This window comes from Dysidea avara, chromosome 1 (assembly GCF_963678975.1).
Source record: "Dysidea avara chromosome 1, odDysAvar1.4, whole genome shotgun sequence".
In the NCBI taxonomy this organism is placed as follows: Eukaryota; Metazoa; Porifera; class Demospongiae; order Dictyoceratida; family Dysideidae; genus Dysidea; species Dysidea avara.
In genome coordinates, this window is record NC_089272.1 from 18,456,375 (window position 1) to 18,482,877 (window position 26,503).

Sequence of the window (26,503 nt, forward strand, 5' to 3'; positions counted from 1 at the left end):
AGGGCTTCAATGTATATTTGTGTTATATATGCCCTATAGCCAGTGAAGATTTCAAATTTAATTCCATATATGCAGGATTTAAAGCTGTACATACTGTAACATGGAACTTTTCTATAATATACCTGTTCAAAGAATGTACATGTTCACTTTCTTTTATGTAGGACGTGTTATTCAAGACAAACCTATTACTACAGTCAGCAATACACCGCTTATAACCGACTCAGTCATAGAGTTTCCAGAGGTTGTGGATGGTGGGGAAGAAGATGTCATTACACAGAGTAAGTATACCTGACCTCATGCACAATTTTGACTACTAGGTGGTGTTTGTATTATATTCTATACATTCTATTATTGCTACATGCACCTATACAACTCTAAATGCATAATATTTATACTGTAGGTACTATGCAGCAAGTCATACTGCTTATACCCAAGAAGCAGCCTACACACAAATAGCCTCATGTTGCTCAGGATATTCAGGATTGCCTGGAAATTGCACTCGTAAATCATCAACTAATCTTGTATGCTACGCTGTTAGATGTTGTTTTTCTAGCTATTTGCAGTGATGGAAATGCTTGTCAAAATGGAGGAGTTTGTGTTCAACCCAATACATGTTGCTGTTATAACACTGGCTATTCTGGACCAGTTTGTAATAATGGTATGCAACTTTCTTTCTTGTAGTTAAAGATATGTACATGCCTTATTTAGTATGAATAATACATAAAATCTGTGTTGGATACATGCATCAATTTACAAGCATTCAGTATAGTTAGCTATTACAAAAGGTTGTTATTCACCTTTTTCAACAGCATTTTTTAAATGTAAAGCCAGATATATGCACATGTAATCAAGCATAAGTTATAGAATTATAATGATTGATGAATGATATCCATTTCAGATTGCGATGAGTGTCAACTTAACTATCACGAATGTGCACATGGTTGTGTGAACACACCTGGCAGCTACTATTGTACCTGTAGAAATGGTTATGAGTTGGCTTCTGACCAACGTAATTGCATTGGTAAGTCACCAAGGGCAATTGTATAAGTTATTTTATAAGTTGTTCTAATAGACATCAATGAGTGTGTCGGAGGAACAGACAATTGTGAACAAAACTGTCACAACACAATAGGATCATTTAATTGTTCTTGCAATACTGGGTACTACTTAAACACAAATGGATACAGTTGCATTGGTAAACTAATTTAACATTAATAATCACTATCATAAAATTATTTTATACAGACACCAATGAGTGCACTGCTAACAATGGTGGTTGTCCACAGAAATGTGTCAATATAGTGAAAAAATTAGGAATTTTAAATTAGAGTAGGGACAGTGTTTAGTGCTGCAATAAAAACTACTGAAACAAGCTGGACGTAATGTCCAAATACTGTAAAACAGCAATAATTGAATATCCCTACTGTGTTACACTAAATACACAGTTACTGTAGTAATATTCACTTCTTATTGTTTTACAGTATTTGGACATTACGTACTACTCCAATCCAGCTTGTTTCAGTAACTTTTATTGCAGCACTATACGCTGTCCCTACTCTAATTTAAAATTCCTAATTTTTCTTGTGTTTGTTTGTGAAGTTTTTGCAAGCTCATGACCACTAAATATCCTGCTTTTCACAAAACTAGTCACAATATTTTAAAAGAGTTAATCACAGCACTATTATACTAGATTAACCAACTAAAGTTTCATGAGCACGCTAATTCTGTTGTTACAAAAGCAAACCGTACATTGGCTATTATACAGAAGTCCTTCAATTTCACTGATAAGACAATGTTTCTTAGCCTTTATAAGTCATTGGTGAGACCGATCATTGAATATGGTAAAGCTATTTGGGGGCCACATTATATCCTTGATCAACAATCAATTGAAAGTGTGCAACGACGGTTTACCAAGTATTTGTTTAACTTTAATGATCTACCGTACTCAGAACGTTTATCTATATTAGGTTTGCTATCCCTGCAGTATCGTCGCTTACGAGGTGACATGATTCTTATTTATCGAATGATTTATAATAGGGTTTCCACTCAACATATGAAGGTACTTCTTTTTGTTGTTTCTGGATATTTTTACACAGACTGACCTTTAAGATAAATGAAACAAGTGCTAATTCGTTATTGAATTGTTTGTAGCATTCAATATCAGCATAATTTTACACATGTAAATATCCAAAAACTGGTCACGTGGCAAACGACGATTATATAGCTATACAGGATGTGCTATACACATGTAGAAGTCTTCATTGAGATACGAAATACGTTAATTGTGACCTAGATCACCTAATACAATGAGTTTTCAAATAGGGTGTCCAATGTAGCTATTATGGTATTTTGGTCACGTGGCCACTTTTTGGATACTTTTGTGCATTAAAATTATGCTGATACCAAATGCTACAAGCAATCCAATAATAAATTAACACTTGTTTGCTTTATCTTAAAGGTCAGTCTGTATGAAAATCTCCAGAAACAACAAAAGGAAGCACTTTCTCATTTTTAGTTGGAAACCCTATTTATAATGACATTGGACTCGAGCTATCTGACTTCTTTTTTACCTATACATGCAGTTCTACCAGGGGCCACTCAAACAAATTTTTTAAACCACGTGCTGTCACCCGGCCAAGATCAAACTTTTTTGCAGTAAGGAGCATTAATGTATGGAACAATTTACCAGAGAATGTGATTGCAGCCCAATCTATCAACAGTTTTAAAAACCTACTGGATCAACACTTCTCCTCACAAATGTTTACTATCGATCATGACTAGTAGCTAATTTAAATTATGTTTGATTTTATTTTGCTAGCTATAGAATAGGATCATATACAGGCATAGCCTATGTATCCTAAATCACTAATACTAATACTAGATTATGACTCATGCAATAGCAACTGATCGGTGGGCGTGGCTCGACTTAAGCCTGCAGACAATAACGGACGTGAATTTGTGGGGCGTCTGGCTTCAGTGGAATGGAATGGTGGACTAGAATGGTGGAATGGAACAGTAATTAGGTAATTCAATAAGTGGTCACCTCTTTATAAAGACCACCTCTCTATAAAGACCGTGTGTTTGAATTGTTGCTGTCTTGTTTTAGACCTATAGGATGGTTTTTAACATGCTTAGACTGAAAGTCAGAGTGATATATGATTTGTATACATGCAAAAAAGCTTGGTTATACAAAAATGACATGTCCATGAAACGAAAACTGATGACTAAAGGAGCTAATATCTGTTGAGGCCAAGAAATAAATGTTAATACCGGAAACTAACTATAATTTATAAAAAAAATGGTCCTTTATATATCATTATTGACTCGTGTGGTCTTGCTGCAATCCTAATATAATTCCCTGTGACTTTATTTGGCTAGTAATTTGGCTGCCTTTTTTTTCTTTTCTACAATGACTATTGGAAAAGATACTAATTTGCTAGCCAATTAGATTTAAAGTGGATTAATCAGAAATGCAGTCAGCCTGCACGAGTCAATGAAAAACGATCAATGTTCTATAGATTATTGTAAGGTATAGTTAGTTGTCAGTATTAACATTCATTTCTTGGCCTCAACAGATGCTTTAGTTGACAGTTACTTTTAGTTTTGTGAACACATCTTTTTTGTACAGACATGCTGTTTCTGTATGGGTGTATTATTGTATCATAAATCAGATATTATCATCACTCTGGCTTTTCTAAGCATAACGTGTGGGTGCACAACAGTGTTGAAACATAGATAATTAACGTGAAACCGGGTCGGGTCATCCCCGAGTCACATTTTCTACGGATTATCCCGATCCAACCCGGTTTACAATTATCCGGGTCTGTGTCTGACCCGGATTGGATCACGTGTGAAATTAAAATGCTCGTTTAACGACGCGGAAAGTTATAAACGCTAATCGCGTATCTATTTAGTGAGCCACACTCTCTTAGCTATCGCGTTACAAACATACGCTCAGCCACGCCCATTTATTAGTAAGTGCAGTCTGTAGCACGAAATTGTGTCCGTTGCTGTCCGAAAGTTTACGTGGAGCCACGCCCACTAATCGATTATTGTACGGATTGTATATAGTCTAGTCTTGCAGCAGAATAAGTACTTTTGTGAGCCACACCCACTTCAATATATTGGGAAATTGTAATCTAATCCAAAACAGCCAAGCTGTAAAAAGGAGTGCGCCCTCAAAAAGGCTATGGTGAAAAAAGATATGAAATCCAAGGTGGCGGCCAAGAAATGGCTGTGATGGTAGGTTAATGGTAAAATTTTAAATAACAATTCAGGTGAATTTTGACGCCTCTTGGTCTTGGCACAAAATTCACCTGAATTGTCGTTATTAAAATTTTTACCATTAACCTGCCATCACAGCCATTTCTTGGCTGCCTCCTTGGATTTCACATCTTTTTTACCATAGCCTTTTTGAAGGCCGCACTCTTTTTTTACAGCTAGGCTGTTTTGGATTAGATTTCACTTCTTTTTGTATTTATATACCCCAAAGCTGGCCTATGGCCAGCTTTAGGGCTTTTTAACCTATCTTTTTTTCTTTTCTACAGGAAGAAGAAAAGATGAAGCAGATGAATACTTTAAATATTTCTGATTTTATCAATAAATGTACAAATTATATATATATATATATATATATATATATATATATATGTATACTGCATATATTTATTACAGAACTCTACATGGTGGTTTCTTTGTAACTGAACACTCCACAAGGTGAGTCCTTCTAGCTGATTTCTCTACAGGGTGAATTGTTTGTAACTGAACTATCTACAATGTAACTTCTTCTAGCTGATCTCTCTACAGGATGATTTGTTTGTAACTGAACTGTCTGCAAGGTAGCTTCTTCTAGCTGATGTCTCTACAGGGTCAATAGTTAATAGCTGAACTCTCTACAAGGTGACTTCTTCTACACTGTTAAAAATAAAGAGTAACCACCACTCTGAGAGTTCCCAGTGTAGGGAGGATTTAACACCCCATGGAGAGTAACCAACACTCTGAAGAGAATAACCATTACTCTGAAGAGTAAGTGACACCACCTTCAGAGCATGTGTTACTCCCCAGTTACTCCTTTGGAGTAATGGTTACTCTCCAGGGGTGTTAAATCCTCCCTACACTGGGAATTCCTTGAGAGTTGTGGTTACTCTTCATTTTAACAGTGTAGCTGACCTTTCTACAGGTTAATTTGTTTGTAGCTGAACTCTCTACAGGTGATTTGTTTGCAGCTGAACTCTCTACATGATGGTTTATTTGTAGCTGAAATCTGTACAGGGTAATTTCTTCTAGCTGATTCCTTTACAGGGCGATTTGTTTGCAGCTGAATTCTCTACATGGCGGTTTCTTATTAGCTGAACTCTCTACAGGGTGACTTGTTTCTAGCTGAACTCTCTACAAGTGATTTGTTTGCAGCTGAACTCTCTACATGATGGTTTCTTTGTAGCTGAACTCTCTACAAGGTGAGTTCTTCTAGCTGAACCACGTAGTTGAACTCCCTACAAGGTAGCTTCTTCTAGATGATCTCTCTACAGGGTGAATTCTTTGTAGCTTATCTCTATACAGGTTACTAGTTTCTAGCTGATCTGTCGAATTCTTTTCAGGGTGACTGCTCTATTAGAGTATCTCGATCTCGCACTTGCTACACCAAGTTTGATTTCGTGCTATAACTCCGTGGCTTCAAGTCTGATTTTTCTACACCATTGAAGATCCTTTCTAAGATGATTACTCCATCTGTACAGCGAATTACCCTAAGCGGTTTTTCTGGTGCACCCTGCTTTGTCACACCCTTCTGGCACAAGTATAGTCTCGCGTGGCCAGATCGCTTTTTCTCCGTCACGGCGCTTATCAATTAGAGATTATAAGCGCCGTGACGGAGAAAAAGTGGTCTGGTTACGCGAGACTAGCACAAGTAGTGGCTGGCTCAAAGCTATTCCTCGAGTGAGGGGTTTGGCTATCCCTGGGCCTGAATTTGTTATTGGATTACGTATATGGTTGGGTGTTTCTTTGTTTCCGCTCTCTCCTTTGTGTACCTGTCTTTCTACCATCGATAACTATGGTGACCATCTGTTAGGCCACTCCAAATAAATTCTCTGTTTCCCGTCCTGAACTTAAGCATATTTGCATGCGGGCGGGCGGTCCATTTCCATTATTTCATTATAAGATTGGCAGCTTTTCAAGCCATTATTTGCCTGGCACAACCATAAAAACTGCATAAAAGCATGCTTAAGCTTGTTCTTTCCTTTTTATGTTGCACAAATAGCACAAACGTGAAGTTTGTGCCGACTTGATAGCACTGCTGACACGTGAGCTTGCATGGTTCCAAGTGAGCCTGTCAGTATGCAAAAATAACCGGAAAATAATGGTAATGGAAGAATACGGAATAATGGAATATTTAGAGCTGGCAGTAACTAGATTTGGGCCGTGGACGGGAAACAGAGAATTTATTTGGAGTGGCCTTAGGCCAATGAAACTTGATTAGCAGTTTCGCGTCATCGCCCGCATGCTTTTGATACACCCGCATGGAATTTCATTATTGGTATTTCAGATCGAAATACTCTAATAGAACAGTCACTTTTACTCTAATAGAGCAATCAGCTATACTCTAATGGAAAAATTACTTGTTATAGATTAGTAACGTACTTTAGCTATTTAATGCAAGAATAATCAGTGTAGATCTCACTGTTTTTTTTGACAGAAATCTTCATGTTTGGATGTGTGTTGTGCTTTTGGAAAAATAATGAATAATGAATAATAACCGCCCGCCCGCATCAAATTTTCAAAAATCTGAGCGAGAAACTGGTAATCAAGTTTCATTGGCCTTAGGTTGCTCTCAAGGCCAATGAGAATACGTCGACATGATGCTCTTGTAAACATCATTTATAATGCCCTTTCACAGGATCACCCTGGGGTTCTTAAGGAACAGAGAGCTTCTTATGATGATGGGTTGCGCCCTGGCGATGTTTTTCATCCTGACTTCCAGCATGGTCGTCCAGCTTACTTCGATGTCTCCATACACTGCACCACTCAGCCTGCTTTTATCTCCTCCTGTGCTTCATGTGCTGAGGTGGCTGCTGCTGCTGGAGAGGTTGCCAAGGATGACAAGCATTTGGCAGCTGTGGAGAAGGTGGGGTCAGATTTCGTTCCATTAGTTGTGGAAACATTTGGAGTTTGGACACCTTTTGCTCTAAAAACTTTACAGAATATAGCTGACCTTGTCTTGCCTTGCCTTGCCTTGCCTTGCCTTGCCTGCCTTGCCTTGCCTTGCCTTGCCTGCCTGCCTTGCCTTGCTACCTTTTTTAGTTCTGATGAATGTCTGCCTTCTGCTCATTGCCATTTCTTTTATCTTCAACTTAATGATCCTCTGCTAGGAAACCATATCAAAGCATTAATTTTCCATATCAACACTGTTTTGAAGGAGTGTATTTAGATGCCACAAAACTATTCAAGGTCCTTAACGGACTGGTAGCAGCTAAGTTGTGTTTAAAATAATTGCTACATCCCTTGATGGACTGTTAGACACTAAGCTGTACTTCTTTTACAATAATTGCCATATCCCCTTAAATGATCAGAATGCGTCACAACAATGATCCAGCTCTCTAAGAAAACAAGGCATTGTGCCATGCCAACCAACTGGATCTACTGCATAGCTGAGTGGCAAAATCAAGATATTGTAATACAGCAGTCACAGCCGCATGCAAATTTTCATAGCAAGCTCTAGCTAAAATAGTTATCAAACTAGTGCAATAATAATAATATTAATTTTAAAATGAAATAGAGTTCCAGTGATAAAAGGAAAGAAAGAAGAGACAATGAGGAAAATCCCTAGCTACTTGGCATTGTAGCAATGTGGGAAGATCCCTACTTTGGCATTACTCCTACAATGCCAAGTAGGGATTTTTCCATATTGTTACAATGCCAAGTAGCTAGAGATTTCCCCTCATAGCCACCATCGTCTCTTGTTTCACTACTTTTATCGCTGGAACCCTACTTCACATTTGAACTAATATTACTTCACATTTTAATTTTTTTTATTGCACTAGTAATTTCATATGTACAGTAGATCTACAATGGAAATTCTAGATTTTCTATGTGTGGCGATTAGAAGTCCTCAAAAAAGTGCACTCTATTAGAGTATAACAATAATAACAAACATTCAAATAAAACATGCATACTATACATTTATAATTCTTGAATAATCATTGTTGTGTTTGTATAGGTAAAAAGAAATGTGGGAAATCAAGCCCATAAGTCAGCCAAGTTTCTGGGAAATATAAAGTAGAAAAAGAAGATACAAAAACAACCAAGAAAATAGGGTGCAGCCTTCAAAGTCTGGGTGAAAAAAGTTGTGAAATCAAAGGTGGCAGCCAAGAAATGACTGCAATGATGTATTAAATGCTGATAAATTTTAAAGTGGCTGTTGCTAAAATTTATTAGCATTAACCTCATTACATCCATTTCTTGGCTGTCACCCTTGATTTCACAACTTTTTTTTACCTAGGCTTTTGGAGGCTGCACCTTTTATGCAGCTTGGCTGTTTTGTGTAGATTATTATTAGTATTGCCAAAGCCTCATGCCGGGGGAAAAATTGTAGGTAGCCACATCATCTGAAGGTCACTTGATTGCTCAGGATTCTATAGTTTGTTAGTCCCAAGCAAAGTACAGTAAAGCAGATAAGCATAGGGGAGAGAAAGTGTAGTCACTAACACTAACCTTTATCTCTCATGCTTAGCATCAGTATTCTTCTCCATGCCATTAGCAACAATTACATCCATCTTGTACTAATGTGGCCTCCCTGCTAGTGTAGCAGGCCTCAGGGAATTATGCCTGCATAATTTTGAGCATAATGATATGGTAAAAGAATTGAAAATTATTCCAGCATTTTGAAATAAGTTAAGAGCATAGTTGGCACAATAATACAATTCAACGTGTGTGAAGATCGGTATACTCTGATAGAGCAGTCACCTACTCTAATAAAGCAGTCAGAAAAATGATGTTTAGTTTGTTGCAACAGTAACTAAATGACTTGCCAGCTAGAAGCTAGCTTTCCTGTCCAATAGAACAGCATGATTACTGCTCTCAAATTTGCTAAACATTTCAAAAATCAAAAATAATTTAATTTTAGAATAATTTTGAGAATAATGATTACATTTTGGGAATAATAAAAGCATAATGATAACTTTTTTGGAGAAATTCAGAATAGCATAATGATGAAAATTTGGAGCATAATTCCCTGAGGCCTAAAGTGTAGTGTATCGTCAGTATCCAAATAGCCTGAAGATACAGGAATCCTTCTATAGGCTACCTTGGCTAGTGATACATACATGTACTAATGTAAATGCTTACTATGGATATACGTATGTAGTTAAAATTGAAATTGTAGATGTATGATCTTTAATGTCAATGCTTACTATAAATGTAGCACTTTTTTGTAACCATAATGGAGTTCAATATGATATTGGAGATTTGATACAACCCAACTGTAGTACAAGATGTACTTGTCAAGAAGGAGGACATTTCATTTGTAGAGCTCAAAGATGTTTACTTGATGGTCCAACTTGTTATGCATCAGGTGATCCACACTATGGATCATTAGACTCAAAGAAATTTGACTTTCAAGGAAATTGTGAATATGTTCTCACTAAACCATGCAACAATAGTGACTTCATCATTACAGCAACTAACACACCGTCGGGTAGTGGCTTTGTATCAGGAATAAGTTCAGTGAATGTGATACTCCCAAGTAAAGGACTTGAGATTGTTCTTGCACAAGGTCAACCTGGAACAATCACAATCAATGGTGTACTACAGACTAACAATGGAGATAGAGTGGTCCATCGCTCTAGTGGAGTGCTAGTAATGAGGACAGGAGGAAGACCATATGTTTTACTAACAATTGGGTACCCACTGGCAATAATTTGGGATGGATCATGGCGAGTTGACACTACAGTATCTAATAGTTGGCAGGGACAATTGTGTGGACTGTGTGGGAACTACAACAATAATGTTAGTGATGATTTCATGTTTCCCAATGGTTCAGTGACAACTTCTGCAAATGATTTTGGTGATAGCTGGTTGTATGCTAAAACATCAGAAGATTGTGGAGTACCACAACCTCCACCACCTTGTCCAGCAAGTGTTACAACAGCAGCACAATCACGATGTAATGAACTGATGAACAGTGTATTCAATGTGTGTAATAGTGTGGTAGATCCCAGTGGATTCATTGATGATTGTATACTAGATTACTGTTTCTGCAGAGAAATGGATAGAGAAAACTGTTACTGTAGCAGTTTATCTAGTTATGTTGTGACATGCGCATCAAATGGAGTGGTCATTCCTAACTGGAGAAATTTCTTTTGCTGTAAGTAAAATATCACTGCAAGTAGAATCAAAATATATATCATATTGCTATTGCTACAGCTATCACCTGTCCATCAGGCATGGTATATCAGCAATGTGGTCCTGTGTGTCCTCAGACATGTGATACTAATGAAGATACAGATTGTAGTGATGGATGTGTTGAAGGATGCTTCTGTCCAAGTGGACAAGTTTTTTCCAAGGGAGATTGTATTATGGCTTCTGAATGTCAGAGTATGTACATGTGTATATTATGTTGTGTACTATGGTACTGTTCAAATGCAACATCATCTTGCGAGAGTGTAAGCAATTAAAACTTGCTAATTAAAGGGCATTGCACCAATTTCACTCGCAAGTATTCATCCCAAACGAAATGGGATCAATGCTTGTGAGTGAAAAGTGTGTCATGTCCTTTAATTAACAAGATTATTAATAGTTTGCATTTTTGTGAGATGACATTGCAGTTGACCAGTACCATACCTTGTTCATTTTTTCTATTGGTATCATTCTATATGTAACTACTGTATAGCATCCAAGGCCAATGCTTACGTGATTGGTTAGATTTTATTAGGGGAAAACTAGATAATTAATGATGTTTTATAACACTACTTTTACCTTTTCTTAACATTTTCATTTCTCTACAGCCTTAAAACTACACTATTTACTAGTATCAAGACTAATCTTGATATAAACGTCTACTAGAAATTTATGAAAAGTTTCTTTGATGTCCTTTAAGAGATTACTATCTAAGAATAACACCTGTATTGAAGTTACTAAACACTGTAGTTAGTACCCTGCAGGGCTGGAGCCCAGCAAGTTTGAGTGGTCAGGCCATCCATGGACTGCAAAGGAGGCCATAGTCCACCCTACTTTTCATTGATCTGATGTGATATTTAAGTCAGGGATTATCTCATTCATGTGATACTCAACTGCATGTGCTAAGCATGTCAAGCTAGGAGGTCTGGAGGCAGATTTGTCAAGGAATATTTTTGAAAATACATGCTTTGAAACAGCACATGGAGGTTGTAACTGCTAAAGCATGACATACATGATCAATTAGCACATTGCAATGCCGTGCAGATGACTCACTGGGATTTTTGAAAAGTACTTTTTAAAGACAATTAACTTAGATGTAATGATTTAGACCAAGCAGTGTAATGTGAACAGTGACTATAATCTATACCGAATGCTTGATTATTGCATCATGATGACTGTTCTATTAGAGTATATTACGATGACTGCTCTATTAGAGTATCTCAATATTTTTATAAATTCAAGTAGCCAGCCAATGCTGGACCAGCCAGACCATGGGATCCAACCCTGCCCTGTGGTTTCTCTGTGGTTGTTTACAATTAATCTAATGAAAATTGGCAAAACCAAAGCAAAATAGCCCTACAGTTTGCCATCTTACTTTGTGGTACAAGATGGCTTTTGATAGGATGGATGGGAGCACTTATGTAATGCCAAAGGCTTGATGTTCATTAACAAACATCTAGTGACCAACAGTTTACCCATGTTTTCTACATAGAATGACATGGTACTATGTACGTATACTTATAGAACCTCTGTTCACAATTAATTACCTCAGCCAGCAATTTCTGTCGTTTATTTTTTCACACATGGGTAGTTGGAAAGGGCTGGCATAATATTATAGTTGAACAGAGAAATTGACACAGATATTTTGTAAAATATTTGTGTAGCAGGTAACCTTAAATATCCATTATCCACATTTTTTGTACAATTCTTGACTGAGCTCTACATGGTGCTTATCACCAGCTGTGAGTGTACATGGTAGGATCTAATTGCACCACAGAAGAGGATTGTTGACCATGGTTTTACAGTAAATACTGTAATATACCCTCTAGAAATCTAATGCAGATTATTATGAGTGATAAGGTAGTGTACAAAACAATGTGGATGTAAAAGTCAACTATGTAAAAAAATAATGTCTTTGTGCCTTGCATCTGTGTGTGTGTCTGACCATGACCATATTCGATAACTATGCTATAGCTTGAGAGCAACTTGATGCCTGCACATGGGTGACTCAGCTGTAAATTCTAATGCCAATCCAGGTAACTTTTAGGTTTTAGTGTGGGTACCCTCTGCATACCAGACATCTTTTGGTCTGTATCAAACATGAATCCACCATCACAAGTTACACCTCTAGTGGGTTAGCTCTTGAGTTAACCTGTTACAGGTAGATAGCTACAAATAATAACATGTAAACATACCTTAGTACAATAGCTTGCTAGAAGTACAAATAGGATTAAAGGTGCACCAATATACAGTAGATATCAGTATCGATATTTGTACCAATATCACAATTTTGGAATGATTGGAAATCTGTGAAAATTTGACTTTTTAGCAGATATTTTGCTTAAGTACTATAATTGCTAAGCCTTCTGCATGGTGGATTTTGTATCACCTTTTCACAAGACTTTTTTTTTCTTTTTGAAAAAAAAATGTTTTAACAACCACTTTTATTACTTTTTTTCCTACAATTATTTTAGTATCCATATTGTAAATGTATTATGTAATAGTTATACCATGGCTGCGAGGGATTTTGCTGATATATACACCCAAAGCCCGAGGGCCGCAGGCCCGAGGGCTGCGGGTGTATATGTCAGCAAAATCTCAAGCAGCATGGTACAAGTGATATATATCACTTGGGGCGTACTCACCTAATAGGTGAAAGAACTAATGAGAATTCATCCCATTTGTTTTATACAGTAGCACCTGAAGATCGATTGTGGTTTTAATAGCATGGGCTAATAGCCATCAAAACGTTGTCCATACGTTAAAACGTCATTAATACGTTACTATGCTTCAACATGCAATGTTAGAAAACTTGCGATTGTGGAATGGAGTTTATATTGTTATCATTTTTGTACTAAGTTAAGCCAACTAACTTCGCTATTGGGACAGTAAGTAAGTTATTATATTAAGTTAAGTACTTAGAACTGTAAGTTACTAACCTATTTCAACATAGCAGTAGTAGCTTTGCTGTTCCATGGTCTGTTCAAAGGCTGATACGCGGTGGGTAGAAATACGCATCCACAATTGCCCAAACAATTATTTTGTGCCTTCATTATCCTTTAGTAGTAACAACCAACTACTCTATCTTAGCCTATGTACTAAGCTTAGCAACCCCTACAAAACCGAGTCCCACAATACAAAGCTCTATGTCGCTCAATATAACGAGTCAAAGCGCATCAATTCTTTGAACTGGCTGGGTATCAAAGTCATTGGCAAACCGCTTTCCCATGATATTGCCCGGGCGATATGCGAGTTAAACACTGAGCGGCGCCTTTGAACGCCCACGCTAAAGTGGTATATATTCAGATACAACCCACCACTAAAAAATGTCAGTATGGGAATCGGTAATTCTGTAGCTAATATTTACTGATCATCAGAATATTGGTCCTCTATACAGGATATGACGGTAGCATTTATTTCTGTCCAGTTTCAATGCTTTGGTGGTAACTTCACTAGTAGAAAGTATTTTGGTAAACATTAGCATCGAATTTTCTAGGAATTGATTTAAGAAACACCTGTTCACACAATACACATAAGCATGGAAAATACCCTTGGGAATGCAAAAGGTGATCTCTGGTACAGCTTGAGGACAATGTGATTCCTATGGCACAATAATTATCACATGGATTACTCATGTGTATTTAGCAGCACAAACTGAGCATGTTGTATGCCCATGGATTAGCCATAAATTAACCTGTGGTATTTGCACCAATGAGGGGATACACTGCAGGTTTGTCTTGTATCATCATAAGTATGTAGTCTATCTACAATAACTTATCAAGACTCACGGTAGTGAGTCGCGCGGCCAAGAAACTACAAAGCGCACGCCCAATTAAAAGACGCGCGGCCACTACTGTGAGTTATTTACGTGTAGGGCCGGTTTCGCAATATTAGTCCTAAATTATGCAACATCTCTCAATAGATTTGTATTGCGTTACGTGATAAAAAATCTTTAGGAGTCGTTATCATCATCATCATCATAGTTTTCTTGCGACCTCGCTAAAATAAAAAAGTAACCATCGCAAAATAAAAAATAGGCGTATTTCACTTTATTTCTCTACCTTATGTTACAACTACTGTCACGTTATACCAATCAACCAGTCAACATAGCCGTGTTTGTATAGTCCATCTAGCACTGACATTATCCAATCCTGGTTTGCCTATACGCGTATTTTCTTCAATCAACCTCTAATCCCTACAATAACTTTTAAAGACACGATGTGGACACAAACTCTAATGCCTGATAAACAAGTTGTGACAGCGTGCTGAACCTTAAGTTCCCTAGGGATGGCGTTTAAGCAGAAATCTTTTAAATTCCATTTAGTACCACACCCCATGCGAGCGTTTAAAAATCGCCAATTGTCTTATGGTTTGAAGAACAAAATCACTAGCGAAGGTGCTTTAAGCATACTCTTCAATTCTCTATTTACATGTAATTTTTAATAGATTAACCACAAAGGCCGATAAGGTGAATACAAAAGATAACAAGCCTTTAGGGGTTACCACCTCTATGTAGTGTGTACCATGTAGCTTGTGTTGTGGTGGAATGAATTTCCTTTCAACATCTGGTGGACAGGTCCAATAACCCTATCGCACAAACACGGTGAATCAGTGTGTGGCGATGTGACACGTTGCACAAACTTCACTCCTCGTTTCGTTAGCATTCAAGACCGGCATATATCATAGAGTCCCTCAGTATTCTTGCCGGACGCTTACTTTTTCAAGCGTTGCTCAAGCGATGTAGTTTCTCACGAGGGACTCGAGTTTCTCAGTAAAGTCGAGCCGATTAAAGTACGCCTCACCATCCAGTTACATTCTTAAACCATTCAATTTAAAACCACGTATCATGAGTGTCCACTTAAGGTAATTAGGGACTTTCCACGAGATTTCCCCTAAATAGATCACGTGTTAGTTGTCAGACTAGTCAATCTGGTGGATTCTGGTGGTATACATGGTTCAACAATGCGGTAAGTGTAGTATAAGCTGTCAATGAATAATTGTTTGTGCACTGCTAAACTAAGTTATTTTTGTGTGATAAGCATGCTTGAGGAAGGATCTGGGGGACGAGACTAATGTGTTGACACCAGTTGATGGACAGCAGTTGATGATGGCCAGGCAAAGAACTGCGAGAAGAACTACTATGATAGTATGATAGTAGGGAAAAATTCCCACCCCTATAGCTCTGCCTAGGGGCATTAACTAGCATTATCCACAGCTACTGTATTATGTTGCTGATATGTACATTCAGGCCAAGAATAAAGGTGAAAGTGGTAGTAAGGCTCAATCCTATTATTCTGCTGAACAGGCAAGGGAGTCTGGGACTCTGGGGACATGTTCCCTCAGGAAAGTACAAGTACTAAAACTTTTTTGTTTTAATTGCTTCATCAAGTATAAAAAGTTCAGTCAAAAGGTGATGATTGAGCTCTGGTCTTATGCACTGGTTGGAGTGGTTGTATCGATACTGCACTGTGACATCCTTGAGGGGTTAGTGCTGGCATTGTCCATGGCAATACTATTCCATCTCCCTGAGTCTTGATGATTGAGTCCTCCATTCCTTTCTCTGCTGCTCCAATCCTGAAGTTGTGATCACAGTCAAAAGGTGACGATCGAGGCTCTGGTCTTGCATCTATACTGTACTGCAACACCCTTGAGGGGTTAGTCCTGGGTTTGTCCATCGCAATACTGTTCCATCTCCCATATACAAGTCTTGATGGTTGAGTCCTCTATTCCTTTCTCTGCTGCTCTAATCCTGAAGTTGTGACCAAAATATTGAAAAAATGGTTATAACATGATAAATCATTATGATGATAACAATTACAAATGTATTTATAGCTGTGTAGCAACTGTGAACTAATTAGGCACTTGCAAGTTTAATTAGGTGTCTGAAGCATTTAACATGCACAGATATGAGATATATTCATGACGTGCAGGCAGTAAAGATAAATTTACTCTAATAGAACAGTCATACTACACCGTAAATTCATACTTCCGAATTTACGGTGTTATGAAACAATCATTATTATGTATGGATTTTACTGACTCTCCAAGATAATATTCTGCATTAATGTTAATTGCTCATTTCCAAAAAAAATTACCTTTTAAACCTTTAATGTAGAGTCTATCACTGACAAAAATGAGTGATATCCACCCCAAAAACACCTTCGCTGTAAAAAAGGCGCGCCCAAGAAACTACAAGTACCTGGAACCCAATGTAAAAAAAAAAAGAAAAATCAGCTTGGCTGAAGTGAAAAGTAACTGGTAACTTAAAGAGCTGATATCTGAAGCGGCCAAGAATGAATGGTCATATACAACTAATTCAAAAATTTAACACTGAACCTTTATAATTCAGCTGTGTTCTATATTCACTCTTGCTGCATCGTAAAGTAATTTCTTTTAACTCTAATTGGCTGGTAATTTGGCCACCTTTTTTTGCTCTATTATACTGACTATTAAAAAAGGCGGCCAAATTACCAGCCAATTAGAGTTAAAAGAAATTACTTTACGATGCAGCAAGAGTGAATATAGAACACAGCTGAATTATAAAGGTTCAGTGTTAAATTTTTGAATTAGTTGTATATGACCATTCATTCTTGGCCGCTTCAGATATCAGCCATTTCAGTTGCCAGTTACTTTCATGTATACACCTGTTTTATAGCCAAGGTGTTCTTGCATGGATTAAACTTTAGTAATTGTATTCTTGGCCGCTTCAGATATCAGCTCTTTAAGTTACCAGTTACTTCTCACTTCAGCCAAGCTGATTTTTCTTTTTGTTTTTTACATTGGGTTCCAGGTACTTGTAGTTTCTTGGGCGCACCTTTTTTACAGCGAAGGTGTTTTTGGGGTGGTAAGATGTACATATACAACAAATACAGGTGGTTTGCTTACCTTGTTCCTTATCAGCAAGGCTAATAAATAAAACTTAAATATTTCTATGTGTAAGATGGCATTGCAGTTCTTGTAATTAAAAGTAATACTACATTTTTTTACTGACATGCAATGGCCATAATGGTAAGTGAATTTGTGTTACCTTTTAGGATTTGGCACCAAACTCACCTAAATTGTCTTTATTAATTATTTGGCGATTAACCTATTATCACAGCTTATTTCTTGGCCACCACCTTGGAATTCACGTATTTTTTTACCCTGGATTTTTGGGGGCCACACCCTTTTTTCAGAGCTTGGCTGTTTTAGTATAGATATCACTTCTTTTTTTAATTTCATACTCCAAAGTCAGCCTATGACCAGCTTTGGGGCTTCTTGTCTTTTTCTTTGCTACAGGAATGAAGAAGAGTACAGATTTTTTTTGTCCACTTGAGCTATTTTGTGGTTTTTATAATTATTGAAAATTAGTGCTGTAAAACTCTCACTTGAACTCTTTACATGTCGACTTGTTTGTAGCTGAACTCTCTGCAGGGTGACTTCTGATGTAGCTGAACCCTCTACATGGTGACTTGTACTGTAGCAAAATCTCTGCATGATAAAGTGTATCATATTTGAACTCTCCACACATAAATCATTCACTGATTTGTAGCTGAACTTTCTACAGGTTGACTTCTAATGTAGCTGAGGTCTCTACAAGCTGAATTGTTTGTAGCTGAACTCTCTACAGGGTGTTATGTAGCTGAACTCTCTAAAGGTTGACATGTAACATCAGTGAACTTGCTACATGGTGAATTGTCTGTAGCTGAACTCTCTACAGGGTGACTTGTAGCATAGCTGAACTCTCTACAGGGTGATCTGGTTGTATGTAGCTGAACTCTCTAAGGGTGACTTGTTATGTAGCTGAACCCTCTACAGGATGACTTGTAATGTGATTTCCTTGCAGCTGAAATGTCTACAGGGTGACTTGTTTTGTAGCTGAACTCTCTACAGGGCAACTTGTAACACGGTTGAACTCACTATAGAGCGACTTGTAATGAAACTAAACTTTCTGCAGGGTGATTTGTTTGTAGCTGAACCCTCTACAAGGCAACATGTTTGGATTATATTTTTGGATATTTTGAAGAGGCTCTTCTCTTCGAAAATAAATCCCAAGACCTGCCATTTCTTCAACAATAAATCTCAAGACCTGTCATTCATTCCATGCACAATTAAAAAAAAAACTTGCCTCCACATTATCAAACATATTGGAGTAGACACATCATTGCTTGTGTTTTAGCTCAGTGTTAGTGATTGCAATTGTTAAACATTCATGTGTCAATAGCTAGTAAACAGCTGCAGCTGATCCAGATCTGCTGTTCCAATGCATAGGGATGGGGATTATTCCTTTTTTTACTCTGTTGTTAGCAACCATAAATGTATATCTTTCATAAATTGTGACAGCAATTTCCCTTCATTTGAAATCCACCTGGACTTCAAAATTTACATCCTTTGAAATTTAAAACCTTTGAAATTCAGATTTTGCCTCTTCTGCAAAACTTTTCTGCTTCAAAAATAACCTACTATACAGTACTTGGTGACTGTTCTATTAGAGTAATTTACCCCATGATTTTTACATTATGTAAGATTTTTCCTTGTGACGCTCTCTCACTGTGATTTCTTTTTAATCACAAAAGGTTTGAGCTAACATGATTAACCTATACACAGACTGAGTTTTTAAGCCATTCCCCTAGATGGCTTACCTTGCAGTTGTGACAAAAGTCAGTTGTTTTACACATTGTCCATAACTCATGAATATTTATTAGCTTAGCACCAGACTTGGTATCTCAATATGTCCTTAATACAAGTATAAGAAAAATTAGGAATTTTAAATTATAGTAGGGACAGTGTATAGTGCTGCAATAAAAAGTACTGAAAAAAGCTGGATCAGAGTAGTACGTAATGTCCAAATACTGTAAAACAATATGAAGTGAATATCCCTACTGTGCTTTTAAAGCAGCACTATACACTCTCCCTACTCTAATTTAAAATTCCTAATTTTTTCTTATACTTGTTTGTGATTTTTTTTGCAAGCTCATGACTACTAAATAGCCTACTTTTCACACAATATTTTTAAAAGAGTCAATCACAGCACTATTGTTCTAGATTATGACTCATACAATAACAACTGATCAGTGGGCGTGACTCTACATAAGCCTGCAAACAATAATGGGCGTGGATTTGTGCATGCATACAGACTGATGAATGGGCGTGGCTACCATATGACTACAGACAGTAATTTATGTAAATGGGCATGGCTCACTAAAGAAGCAGGGCTACACTATGACATGTAAAAACATGTCCACATTTAATTTACCACGTGGGGTCAGACCCAAGAGAGAATAAACTTCTTAATGATTAAGACAAAATATACATTACAAGCATACAGGGGCCTAGACACAGGGGTACCGTGTGCTGATGGATCAGTACAGGAGCCCTGGCAAGACTTACATTAACTAAAATTAAATTAAATTACAATACACCAAAAAGAAAAAAAAATCTATATATTATATCTATATGTAATACTTAAAGTTTACCTAAGGTGGTCTAAAAGATCCCAGTCCGGGGAGGCTCTAGAATTAAAAATTCTGTAAGAACAGGACACAGCAATGCAAGCTGCCTGCTCAAACAAGGATCTTACAGTTTTCTTTGGCACTTCACAAGCAGTAGCCATTTGAGCAATTGTTTCTGACAAAAAGTGACCTAAACAACCAATTTCAATGGGAACAAGATTGACAGTTAACCCAGAAAGCTGAAGGTCATATTGCAAGGAGCTATATCAATCTTCCTTTCTAGCTCTAGCAGCAAGAAGATGTTGCTGGGTATTAGTTGGTACTGTCAATTCGAACAAACAAATGGAATCATTAGAAACCAATACCAAGTCAGGTCTGCTGAGGGTGGAGGAAAGATTGGTTGGGATGGTACTAGGGGGGCTGGAACTAGCTAGATAACCTGGAAGGTCAGCGTAAGTTTGAATGTTTCAGGTAAATGCTGTTGGAGCCCATGAACAAGGACCTGTAAAACTGAATCATGTCTCCAGGTATACCTGCCTTGATCTAGAGCAGCAGGACAGCCAGTCAAAATATGGTTTGTTGTGGGTTGAGGAGCTTGACAAAGAGCACATCTAGGATCAGTAATGATGTTCCATCTGGCCAAGTTCATAGGGATTGGTAGAGTGTCACAACCAGCACATAGCAGGAAGGACAGCTGTTTTTCAGGGTAGAATCTGCAAAGCGGGACCTGGATGACCCAACTGGGTTTAACCTATAAATTGACTTACACATTGCTATATAGTTTCCTGCAAGTTGCTCTCACTGATCAATATCAACAGCAAGTGACATGCACGTGCTCTCAAATAGCAACTGGTGATCACATGTACTCGAACAGTTTGATGCAATATGCACTGGTAGATGGAAGCTGTACTGTAGTCTATTAACACTCAGCGGTAGAACCTTGACTGATGGCCATGGTAAAGAAGGAAAAAAGGTAAGACAATGGCGAAAGCATTGTATGTTTATCAATATACCAAAGGTTTTTTCTTAAGTGAGCTAGAAACGGTTCTGTGAAAGAATTAGGGCTGTAACTGTAGCCAGTTTTCTGTAACACTTGGTTGAAGACATCAGGCAGGAAAGCAGACAGGCAGGCAGTAGAAAATTCCATTGAATAACTTAAAAAAAAATTTGTAGCAACTTGATGGAAACTTTTCAGGTCAATCTGAAGGCACTTTTGGGTTTGGTTTTACCCAACCAATACTGTCATGTCATTGTGAGGAAAAATAGCAGCAGGTTTTTGGGTTTTATTATATCATGAATCACCCCACACCTTCGATATCCCTACTATACAGTACAATACAGTACTATTGTACTGTATGATAAGCTAAATTTTGCATCAATTGTATTGTGCATTTGCACTTTATTTTTGTAATAAGTCCCCCGGAAAAGTGAAGAAAAAATATACAAGAAATTAACCCCAATTTTGTGGGCTTGTATTTTACAAATTCATAAGGTAATTTTTTTGAAATATGGAATGTGAGGTGCCAAAGATGGCTGACAGCTGTTATGCAAATTGTGTACTTTCAAGAAGGGGCTATGGAGCTATAATACATGCATGAAAATGCATTTTCTTTCTTCCTGCCAACATATCCATGGCATGGTACACTGGCTTTCTTGTCCACACGGTGCACTACCATGTGTCTTAATACCCACAGTGTGGTGTGCCGGCTTCTTGGGCAAGATGAAATACTGCCATGTTTCTTGATGTATTCTTTATTCTAGCAATGTTTTGTGATCATGATGGACTTCAGTATGAGATTGGACATATGATACAGCCGAACTGTACTACAAGATGTACTTGTCAAGAAGGAGGACATTTCATTTGCAGGGCTCAAACATGTTTACTTGATGGACCAACTTGTTATGCATCAGGAGATCCTCATTATGGATCATTTGACTCAAAGAAATATGACTTTCAAGGAAATTGTGAATATGTTCTCACTAAACCATGTAACAATAGTGACTTCATCATTACAGCAATCAACGCCTTATGGGGAGGTGGTTTTGTATCAGGAACAAGTTCAGTGAAAGTGGTACTCCCAAGTAAAGGACTTGAGATAGTTCTTGCACAGGGTAGACTTGGAACAATCACAATCAATGGTATACTACAGAGAAGGAGTGGAGACAGAGTGGTCCATCGTTCTAGTGGAGTACAAGTAATGAGGATAGGAGGAAGACCATATGTTTTACTAACAATTGGGTACCCATTGGCAATAATTTGGGATGGATCATGGCGAGTTGATATTACTGTATCTAGTAGTTGGCAAGGACAATTGTGTGGGCTGTGTGGGAATTACAACAATGATGTTAGTGATGATTTTATGTTTTCCAATGGTTCAGTGACAACTTCTGCAAATGATTTTGGTAGTAGCTGGTTGTATGCTAAAACATCAGAAGATTGTGGAGTACCACCACCTCCACCACCTTGTCCAGCAAGTGTTACAACGGCAGCACAATCACGATGTAATGAACTAATGAACAGTGTATTCAATGTGTGCAATAGTGTGGTAGATCCCAGTGGATTCATTGATGGTTGTAAATTAGATTATTGCCTATGCAGTGAAAGGGATAGAGAAGATTGTTATTGTAGCAGTTTGTCTAGTTATGTTGTGACATGCGCATCAAATGGAGTGATTATTCCCAACTGGAGAAATTTCTTTTGTTGTAAGTAAACTTTTTCTGCACTAGAAATCAAATATTTGTTATATTATTACAGCTATCACCTGTCCATCAGGCATGGTATATCAACAATGTGGTCCATCGTGTCCTCAGACATGTGATACTAATGAAGATACAGATTGTAGTTGTGGTTGTGTTGAAGGATGTTTCTGCCCAAGTGGACAAGTGTTAGCATATGGGAAGTGCGTAGATGCAAATGATTGCTTAGGTAAATTATCTGCTTTATAGTGTTTGTTCTAGAACTGCAAAATAATTTTAGTTTAGTTCTAGTTTCAGTGCTCATTTTTAAAAGCAATCTTAGTTAGTAACCCTAACTCTACTCTAACCCGAAAACAGTGCTTTAGGGGTTACGGTAGTGCTTTAGCAGTAGGATTAAGGTTAGTATTACCCTTTGAATTATTTGTTGAGCCATTTGTCAAAATTATATACTGCTCAGGAGAATATCCACGGGGGTACATAGTGAGCTAATACATCACTCTTAACTCTGAAACTTTTCTGGGGTCTGCAGATTAGAATTTCAAGTTGTGTACTGTATTTAAAATTAAGTGTAATCTGTAAAGGTTAAAAACTTTATTTGTGCTATATGTATGTCTAAATAGCTATGTATTATTATTGTTATTGGCAGACAGAAGTCTACCATGCTCATAATCTAAGGATCATTATTATTTATATTTTAAGCAGTTCCTTAAAGGATACTTTATTATCTACCTAACTAATCATTACCATAATGACACTGTGTGCACTGATGTAGATTGATTTTTAATAAAACCATTTATAATGATCATCAATTAAGCTTCCAATACACCTCCATTTATAACAATTGTTGTTTAGTTTTGTAATGCTACTTGAACTGAGTATTGTCTTTGTTAATTTTTTTGACTGCTTTACTACAGCATTTCATTCACAATATTCAAAGACAAACTGTTTTGTTATTTTATCAGTCCCAAAATACATGTACCAGGCTACCATATTACCTACATAACATTATGCTGTTAAACTTTATGCATATGGAAAAGCATGTGAAGTGTAGTAACAATGTTTTGGTTTATTACCTTAGCCCTCTACTGTCACCATAATGGACTCCAATATGAGGTTGGAGATGTAATACAACCCAATTGTAGTACAAGATGTACTTGTCACTATGGAGGATATTTTGTTTGTAAGCCTCAAAAATGCTCAGCTAATGGTGCAACATGTTATGCATGGGGAGATCCTCACTATGGATCATTTGATGTGAAGAGATTTGATTTTCAAGGAAATTGTGAATATGTTCTCACTAAACCATGTAACAATAGTGACTTCATCATTACAGCAACTAATTTACTCTGGGGTAGTCCTTTTGTATCAGTGACACATTTAGTGAAAGTGATTGTTCCAAATGAAAGACTAGTAATTGTTCTCTCAACTGGTACAGATAAAATAATCACAATTAATGGTGAATTACTGATAAACGATGGAGACAGAGTGGTACATCACTCCAGTGGAGTAGAAGTAGCATGGACAGGTGGACGACCACATGTACTACTTACAATTGGGTACCCATTGACACTACGTTGGGATGGATCAGGTCATGTTAGGGTTACTGTATCTAGTAGTTGGCAGGGACAATTGTGTGGACTGTGTGGGAACTACAACAATGATGTTAGTGATGATTTTATGTTTCCCAATGGTTCAGTGACAACTTCTGTAAATAATTTTGGTAGTAGCTGGTTGTATGCTAAAACATCAGAAGATTGTGGAGTGCCACAACCTCCACCACCTTGTCCAGCAAGTGTTACAACAGCAGCACAATCACGATGTAATGAACTAATGAACAGTGTATTCAATGTGTGTAATAGTGTGGTAGATCCCAGTGGTTTTATTGAGGGCTGTGAGCTAGACTACTGTTTGTGCAGTGAAGGAGACAGAGAAACTTGTTACTGCAACAGTTTATCTAGTTATGCTGCAGTATGTGCTTCAAAAGGAGTAGTCATTCCTAACTGGAGGAATTTCTTTTGTTGTAAGTAATACTATTCTCTAAACTGTTCCATTACTTAATTCTTTATTTAGTTTTCACATGTCCATCAAACATGATATATCAACAATGTGGTCCTGTGTGCCCTCAAACTTGTGACAACTATGACAATGCAGAGTGCAGTAGTGGCTGTGTTGATGGATGTTTCTGTCCAAGTGAAACAGTGTTGTCATATGGATACTGTATCAATGTGTCATATTGTCAAGGTAGGTACTATGCCTTACAACTGTTTGTTGAAATGCAGTATTTTTCTTTCTACATACTGTATAATATTTATATTACATTTGTAGTTTTGAATGTGACTGATATCAGCTTCACTACTCCCAACACTCAGTTAGTTGGTCAGCCACTAATGCTGGAGTGTAGTGTGACTACCGTGAGAGGTATCACCAGTAGAGTGGATATTGTGTGGAGTAGTGATGGAGTAGAACTAATGAAATTGGAAGGAGCAATTGTCAACTCAACTTTGAATGATTCAGTCATATACATATCCTCCTATTCTATTCAAATTTTAAGCACCAATGATTCAGATAGAGTATATCAATGTACAATGGTAATCAACACTGATCCTCCTGTGTTAGCTCATGGTAGTGTCACACTTGATATAACTGGTAAGGTTGTATGTATATAGCCTTGTAAAGTATTTGAATATGTAATTAATTTTTTTAGTCCCTACTCCTATAGTCAATATAACACCATCTGGTCCTATACAAGGAGTTATGATAGGTAGTCCTCAAGATATCCAGTGTATAGTGAGTACAGTTAGCGGAGTGGAATTGAGTTCAGTAATGATAAGTTGGATGGGACCTGGAGGAGACACTATTAGAAATGATAGTAGAGTGACCATCAGCCCAACCAGTGGTAGTGGTAACAATTACACTAGTAGTCTCCAGTTGATGTACCTGATGGAGGGAGATGAGGGTACATATGAGTGTAACGTGATGATACTGGAAACTAATAGATCAACTTCAATGATGATTGATAATCTGACTGGTAAGTAGAGTTGCACCGATATGCATTTTTTCACATTTGCCGATACCGATTATTTGCCTATTCCTGTAACCGATATGCCGATATTTACCGATATTCTTCATTTCTTCAGAACAGAGGAGGAGGAGCAGAAAATCACCTAAAGTTTATGCGTATAAACTGCATTTGTAATGATAATGTAATCAATGTAATTAATTACGTAGGCGGCCGACTTTTACAATGTTTTACACAGTTTTGCTACTATCTCCTTTCATGGAAAAGGAAGCCAAGTAGTTATAAAACAGCTAATCAAACAGTGTTTTAGTGGGACTACAGACTCTTTGTGAAGAGTGATCAACTAATTGCGTGGGCGGCCGATAAATATACACAGCCTACTATAGCCTTGCAACCACATTTGTGCAAACAAACAAACTCAAATAGTTACAAAACAGTTACAACAAACCACTTACTGCTACATTCACCACCTTCTTTACTTTCACCTGTTCATTGTCGTCAACTTAACGATTGATTGTGGGTTTCGGTTAACCGGCAAGTTATTCCGCTTCGTAGCCGATACCGATACTTGTAAAATTAGCTAATATCGGTTGTTACCGATAATTCAACCGATTATCGGTGCAACTCTACTGGTAAGCAATGTACAATATTTCAAATTAGCAGGGATCCAAGATATAAAAAAGTGGCGAAACAAGAAATCAATACATATTAATGATCAAGACACAAGGTAGGGTGTTGTGTGGCCAAGAAAGCTAGTGTGTCACACTGTAAGTACTGTATATTGACAAGGAGAAAGATATTTTCTTGAATATGTAGCTCCATCAAATTTCACATCACACATCAAATTTTATCAATACCAAACACAATTGTGAAATGCGAGCCCTCAAATTTTGGTTTAATTTCTTTGTTTTTCTTCATTTAGGGGGTTCAGTGGGGCTTAGATTATTCTTTTCACACACTTTACAAT

At 37.4% G+C, this 26,503-nt stretch overlaps 1 protein-coding gene across 1 annotated transcript; it reads left to right on the top strand.

Moving 5' to 3' along the window:
* The first annotated feature begins 9,390 nt into the window (after positions 1–9,390).
* On the top strand, positions 9,391–25,534 carry LOC136264745 (IgGFc-binding protein-like). Its single transcript, XM_066059543.1, has 9 exons — positions 9,391–10,357; positions 10,417–10,587; positions 21,582–22,523; positions 22,576–22,746; positions 23,596–24,537; positions 24,588–24,758; positions 24,843–25,163; positions 25,222–25,304; positions 25,514–25,534. Exons 1-9 carry the CDS (start codon positions 9,391–9,393, stop codon positions 25,532–25,534), a joined length of 3,789 nt encoding a protein of 1,262 aa, XP_065915615.1.
* The last annotated feature ends 969 nt before the right edge of the window (positions 25,535–26,503 follow it).

What these genes read in the sequence shown, in the direction of transcription:
- LOC136264745 (XM_066059543.1), top strand. Translation starts at nt 9,391, where the DNA reads ATGTCAATGCTTACTATAAATGTAGCACTTTTTTGTAACCATAATGGA. An exon ending in CTGGAGAAATTTCTTTTGCT is followed by an intron (nt 10,358 to 10,416) that starts GTAAGTAAAATA and finishes CTATTGCTACAG; the next exon opens with CTATCACCTGTCCATCAGGC. An exon ending in CTGGAGGAATTTCTTTTGTT is followed by an intron (nt 24,538 to 24,587) that starts GTAAGTAATACT and finishes TTCTTTATTTAG; the next exon opens with TTTTCACATGTCCATCAAAC.